This window comes from Colletes latitarsis, chromosome 7, assembly GCF_051014445.1.
Source record: "Colletes latitarsis isolate SP2378_abdomen chromosome 7, iyColLati1, whole genome shotgun sequence".
Taxonomy (NCBI): Eukaryota; Metazoa; Arthropoda; class Insecta; order Hymenoptera; family Colletidae; genus Colletes; species Colletes latitarsis.
This window is the reverse complement of record NC_135140.1, coordinates 9,042,791-9,048,841: the sequence shown is the minus strand read 5'-3', so window position 1 is coordinate 9,048,841 and position 6,051 is coordinate 9,042,791. Positions and strand designations below refer to the sequence as shown.

The following is a 6,051-nucleotide window of genomic DNA, read 5'->3' as shown; positions in this document are numbered from 1 at the left end:
ACGACGACTGTGTTTATAGTGGTGATTTCATGAACTAATAAGAATCCGTCAATTTAAATGCTAAGAAAAACAAATTCTTTCCAGCCAGTGATGTAACAGCGATAAGGGCCGAGACTACACATATGCAAATACAGTAATGATTCTTAAAATGAACAATTTACTTCCAAACACAGTTTTTTCCTTGACATAAGATATATTTTTACATTAATTAATAATCTACATAGTTTAATATTATCTGGAGCAGAAGTTTAAAACTTCATTCCATTACCAACTGGGCCATGTCGTCGTTCCCAGATCATACGATGCTTTTGTTTCATGAATGCATTAATTGCGTTACACTTGATACCAAGATCACCATCTATGTAACAATATAAAATATATAAGTTAAACAACATACACAATATCTATTAGAACGCATTTCGATATATTCCTAGCAAACGGACTGTTCACCGATCGGGGTGAGTTATACGTCATTCAATTCGTCTAATTCAGTTCCTTATTTGCGGAAATTCGTTATTTTTGTTTAAACTTGTCGGAAAGTTGCAATAAAAAAGTAAGGTTAAATATTTGATAGGTTCATACAGCCAATTGACCATTATTTGTCCTATAAAATAAGACCATTGCAAAAAAAGTATTTTTATCTAATTTTAGTTATATAATAATATGACATTGCTCATAATTGTATGTTAGCATATATGTTAATTTTAAGACATTTGTAGCTAAGTTAGGTCTGGATTAGGTTAGAAGTTGGGGGGGGGGCAATATTTTGTACTGTACACAGTAACAACAGTCATTTGTTTCTACCTGTGAACCTGTCAAAATATACTTAACCTTAGGTTTTTACTGCAACTTTAAAAGTTTAAACAAAAATAACGAATTTCCACAAATAATGCATATTACTAATGTACTGAATTAGAAGAATCAAATGATGTATAACTCACCCTGATTGATAAATGGTTCATTTGCTAGGAATGTTCCAATACTGCAAGCTCTTACATTTTATTTGGTATGCTGTAAGAGCATCTTGGTGTGTTTTAACTATTTCATCACACAATTCATGATTTTCAGGATTTTCCATGAAACAATCTTCTTGACGTAATCTTGTTACATGCAGAATCTCCTGGTCAACCAACCTAGTTAAAATTAATTGTACTCAGATACATGGATATAAAATCTTACAAAAAGAACATAAAGTCTTTGGTATAATACTAAATAATTAGTAATCTAAAACTGAACATTTCGTTGTCACGTTTATAAAAAAAGAAGTTTACCAATCACGCTGAAATTGAAGTTCTGCTTCAATACGACAAGCCATATCAAGTTCATAGCACTCATCGATTGTTGGAACACGACGAAATTGTTGATGGTACCACGGATATTTCTTCTGATTCGGAACGACGATATTTTCTATCAAATACAAAAAGTTTGCATTTTCGTTGATTTTTCTTTCTCTTTAAACCTATTGGAATAATAACATAACCAAATGGTTGATTAGATAATACCTCGGAAATAGACAACCGGTTTATCGATTATGTAGTACACAGACTTTATAAATCGAACAAACTTATTTGGTTCGTCTTCCATTTTTGTATAAATTAGTTATAAAAAACCAAATACAAAAATGATTTAACTCACTAAAAGACTCTAGTTCAGATTATAAAGGCCATACTCTGAGGCCATAAAATGCACTTTTAAAAAACCCTATTGCCTAATCATCGATAGACTGATATTTGATATATTCTATATAATTATAATTTTTGTTATTTGTAAGTATACACTATACTAATTTGTTTATAATTTACAAAAAAATGTAAGTTTTGCTTATTTCTTTAATAAAGCATAATATTTTTCAATTTTAACGTATAGTGAAATTTAATGTTTTCATTATTATTTCTCATAAACGGTAAATTATTAAACAAGAAATTATACTTGTGATTGTTATGTTTAAAATATAATTACAATTAAATTATTAAATATATTTATACAATATTGTTCGTTTTTAAATATTCCTAAGTCTAGATACTTTTCTGTTGTAATGTTTGTAGACCTTGTTATTCTAGAGGTATAAAAGGAAATTTCTGAAAGCACTTCCTCCATTTTCATCGTTGCGAGAATAATGGTAAGTACGTCTTTGATAGTAGTAAAGAAATTGTTAATTAGATTCAATAAATTTCGTTCTAAAAATGCAGAATTACTTTCAAGTATTTTCAATGAACTTTTCGCGAAGTAGTTGTTCTAAATCTCATTCTTAATCCATCGTGAATTAAATAAAATATGTCCTGTAACCGCTAGAAATAAATTCGTGTATAGCAGCCACGTGGTTGAATTTTGTCCGTTTGCTTTGTATGATGATTCTAGATGTGTAAAGTTTATGGTTTTCAACTGAATAACCATGAGGATAATTCTAGGGCGGTCTGACTTATAAATTATTCGAATATTTATTTCGTTTGGCTTGTACCGTGTATCTAACATAAGGTTCGTTACATAGTCACACAGGAAATTCAGTGCGCCCCGTCACGGATCTATGGGATTCTATCCCAAAAAAAGATCCCAGCGTCATCGTGGAAAAGTTAAAGCCTTCCCTAAGGATGATCCGAGTAAACCTGTTCACTTAACAGCTTTTGTCGGTTATAAAGCGGGTATGACCCACGTGGTCAGGGAAGCCGATCGTCCAGGCTCGAGTGAGTGGATACAAAAATATTTTATTTCAAAGATTATGAAATTATAGTTCTCGTTTTTTAAAATAAGAGAACTTTGTATTTATATTTTTGTCGTCAATTACATTTACCAGACATACTTTGTACTATTATTCGACACGTTAACCTTTGTTTGATAAACACAGAAATGTGTTGGTCAACATAGGTTGCGGTTTAAGAGCTGCTTGATATTGTGCAGTATGGTCTCAACCGCAGTGTCGAAGAACAATTGTGTGCTTTGCTATGCAAAGTACACAGGCAAGGCATATTCCATAACCTCTTTGAAACCCATTGGGTGATGATCATTGAGACAAACCATGTCTAGTACAGTTTTATGATATTAAATGTACATTATTTTTATTTTCTTCTCTTTCCTCTTTTAAATGCATGATATGTACTTTTAGAGGTGAATAAAAAGGAAATTGTGGAAGCAGTTACCATTCTTGAAACACCACCTATGATTGTGGTTGGTGTAGTTGGATACATAGAAACTCCTCATGGGCTACGAGCTCTTACCACAGTTTGGGCAGAACATCTTTCGGAAGACTGTCGCAGGAGATTCTATAAAAACTGGTAAAAAAGGCCTTTCGATTTAATATTATACTTTTAACGTCTGTTTTGTAAGGTTATATTTGTACAATGTGTATTAAAACAAACCTTAAATTAGCTCTCCGCTCAATTTGATGAGAGCAAATATTTGGATTTAACCACAAAGCGAAGTACTCTTTGAATGGTTGATCCAAAAACTGTGTACAGTCTCCGCTCATTATGAAGAGACTGGCATGTTATGAACAGGTGCTGATGGTGTAGATGTGCATAGAAAGACAGCCATTATGGTTACTTTTCTACAGGTACAAGAGCAAGAAGAAGGCATTTACGAAGGCTTCCAAAAAATGGCAAGACGATCTTGGCCGTCAATCTATTGAAAATGATTTGAAAAAGATTATCAAATACTGCAAAGTTGTACGAATTATTGCTCATACACAGGTAATTCATTGGCGGTATACCTGTTCAATTAAAAAAAAAAATCTTTGTTTCTAACAAATTATTGTCTTTAAATAGATGAAACTTTTGAAACAACGTCAAAAGAAAGCTCACATCATGGAGATCCAACTAAATGGTGGGACTATTGAACAGAAGGTTCAATGGGCACGTGAACACTTAGAGAAACCTGTACCTGTTAACAATGTCTTTGCTTCTGACGAAATGATTGACGTGATTGGTGTCACAAAAGGAAAGGGGTATAAAGGTAGGTGTAGTTGCTTTTCTTTTTTCTATCTAAAATATATCTATTAAAAATTATCTAACCAACCACTTGGACTATATGATGAAAAAACATGACTTGTAATTATCTGATCATTTTGATGATATTATCATGCTGCCTTCCTGCTGAAGTCCATAGAAACGTTATAGTAGTAGTACATGTTTATTTTTAGCCTTGAAAAGGAACTTGGTTTTACAAGATATAACTAAAATATTACGAAATATCTTGCAGCCATCCATATTTTCGTCAAAGATTCCCCCCTGTTTTAGCACTCCTTTCTACATTTGCTACTTAACTTATTTTTAAATATTTTCATTTGATTTGCCTGATATTATAGTTGAATCTCAAAGAAAGAGCTAGTCTTCGAATTATAGAGATTTCGATTAAGAGAGGTTCAATCTAATACTACTATCAATGTTACCAATTTTTTATTCGTATATATACTGAGTTCAAGTAACTTAATAGTGTAAAGAAATGATATGCTTTTTTCGTAGGTGTTACATCGCGTTGGCATACAAAGAAACTGCCACGTAAAACACATAAAGGTTTAAGAAAAGTGGCTTGTATTGGAGCTTGGCATCCGAGCCGCGTGTCGTTTACTGTTGCGCGTGCTGGTCAAAAGGGATATCATCATCGCACAGAGATGAACAAGAAAATCTACAGAATTGGGCAAGGCATTCATACAAAGGATGGCAAGGTATTCATCTCTATTATCTTGTACACGAAAATTCGCTTCTTCCCTATGTTAATTTTCTTACTTTATGAGGATTAATAATATCATAAGAGGCGAATATAAATGACTTGTAGTCATAGTACCCAAATCATATTATTATGTTTTGGGTCTCCAAAGCAAGCGACACTCGTGTAATTTATATATTAAAAACTCATTTAGAAAGAATTCGTTACAAAGTTTAATATTTATCTCAGATCGTAAAAAACAACGCATCAACGGAGTACGATCGCACTGAGAAGACCATCACTCCCATGGGTGGTTTTCCTCATTATGGTGAAGTGAACAATGATTTCATTATGATCAAAGGTTGCTGCATAGGACCAAAGAAACGTGTAATCACATTACGTAAGGTAAGAAATGATGATAGTTTTTTAAAATCATATTGTTTGTTTTCTGTGATGAGTAATTAATGAGCCTAATAATAATTATGAAATATTAGTGATATTTAATGATAGGACTGATATCTTTATTAAAATTCTAAACTGTGTTTTATTTCATTATGCTTATAATATAAGGTTATGTTTTTTATAGTCGTTATTGATACATACCAAACGATCCGCGTTGGAGAAGATCAACCTCAAATTCATAGACACCAGCTCCAAATTTGGACATGGTCGCTTCCAGACTGCAGCCGACAAGGTTTCGTTCATGGGACAACTTAAGAAAGATCGTATTCGCGAGGAACAAGTCAAAGCTACAACCTCTGCACCTTCAACAGCAGCAGCTCAGTAACATTGTTGCTCTGCATTGTATGTGATCGATAATAAAAAATTCATACAAATAAGAATTGTTTTCTTTTTTTCTATAAAGAGTTTGCAGCAGTAAAAATTTAACTTCATTTATCACATTATATACACTACAAATTTGAATATACGCCTGAACTGATCTAAAAACTTTTCTACTTTTATTGCATTTTCACAACAATAGTCGAACTATTTTTATTAACACATAATCCATACAACTAAAAATAATTCTAATACTGTCATGTTCATGTTTTGATGTCTCAATCTGACTACCATACCGAGTTATTTTTTAAATATATGTATTACAATTTAAAATCAAAAATAGAAGATTTTCGGTGTAGTTAATGAAGTACATCTTTACGTATTTTAATAATCTTGATCGATTGATTACTCCAATGAAATTAATCGATTGATGCTCAATTTTTTACCGTACAGCTTTTATTCCGTCTGACCTGGCGTCTGGGGAAAGAAGTCTGGTTGTGGGGGGCATGCCCCCCTTCTCCCGGATGAATTTTGATCTTTCAAATTTTGCCAACACCGTGTGTACCAAACTTTAAATCAATATATCTCGAAAATGAAGGCCCATTATAGAAAAACCTATTAAGGAGATTTAAT

General features: G+C 32.4%; 2 protein-coding genes and 1 non-coding gene across 3 annotated transcripts; 2 read left to right on the top strand and 1 right to left on the bottom strand.

The window, feature by feature from the left end:
* Nucleotides 1-140: 140 nt before the first annotated feature.
* Nd-pdsw (NADH dehydrogenase (ubiquinone) PDSW subunit) lies at nt 141-1,703 on the bottom strand. Its single transcript, XM_076768090.1, has 4 exons — nt 1,503-1,703; nt 1,272-1,407; nt 997-1,133; nt 141-358 (listed from the first exon to the last, which is right to left on the bottom strand). Exons 1-4 carry the CDS (start codon nt 1,582-1,584, stop codon nt 249-251), a joined length of 465 nt encoding a protein of 154 aa, XP_076624205.1. The 5' UTR covers nt 1,585-1,703; the 3' UTR covers nt 141-248.
* A 642-nt stretch (nt 1,704-2,345) lies between these two features.
* On the top strand, nt 2,346-2,422 carry LOC143344224 (small nucleolar RNA U43). The gene has a single exon (XR_013080086.1). It is a non-coding gene; the product is annotated as a small nucleolar RNA U43 (small nucleolar RNA).
* Nucleotides 2,423-2,458: 36 nt separating this feature from the next.
* Nucleotides 2,459-5,480, top strand: Rpl3 (ribosomal protein L3). Its single transcript, XM_076768811.1, has 7 exons — nt 2,459-2,681; nt 3,101-3,269; nt 3,548-3,683; nt 3,759-3,945; nt 4,455-4,657; nt 4,888-5,043; nt 5,225-5,480. Exons 1-7 carry the CDS (start codon nt 2,525-2,527, stop codon nt 5,423-5,425), a joined length of 1,209 nt encoding a protein of 402 aa, XP_076624926.1. The 5' UTR covers nt 2,459-2,524; the 3' UTR covers nt 5,426-5,480.
* Nucleotides 5,481-6,051: the final 571 nt, after the last annotated feature.

What these genes read in the sequence shown, in the direction of transcription:
- Rpl3 (XM_076768811.1), top strand. Translation starts at nt 2,525, where the DNA reads ATGGGATTCTATCCCAAAAAAAGATCCCAGCGTCATCGTGGAAAAGTT. An exon ending in AGCCGATCGTCCAGGCTCGA is followed by an intron (nt 2,682 to 3,100) that starts GTGAGTGGATAC and finishes ATGTACTTTTAG; the next exon opens with AGGTGAATAAAAAGGAAATT. An exon ending in GTGTAATCACATTACGTAAG is followed by an intron (nt 5,044 to 5,224) that starts GTAAGAAATGAT and finishes TGTTTTTTATAG; the next exon opens with TCGTTATTGATACATACCAA.
- Nd-pdsw (XM_076768090.1), bottom strand. Translation starts at nt 1,584, where the DNA reads ATGGAAGACGAACCAAATAAGTTTGTTCGATTTATAAAGTCTGTGTAC. An exon ending in ACCGGTTGTCTATTTCCGAG is followed by an intron (nt 1,408 to 1,502) that starts GTATTATCTAAT and finishes TGTATTTGATAG; the next exon opens with AAAATATCGTCGTTCCGAAT. An exon ending in CTTCAATTTCAGCGTGATTG is followed by an intron (nt 1,134 to 1,271) that starts GTAAACTTCTTT and finishes AATTTTAACTAG; the next exon opens with GTTGGTTGACCAGGAGATTC.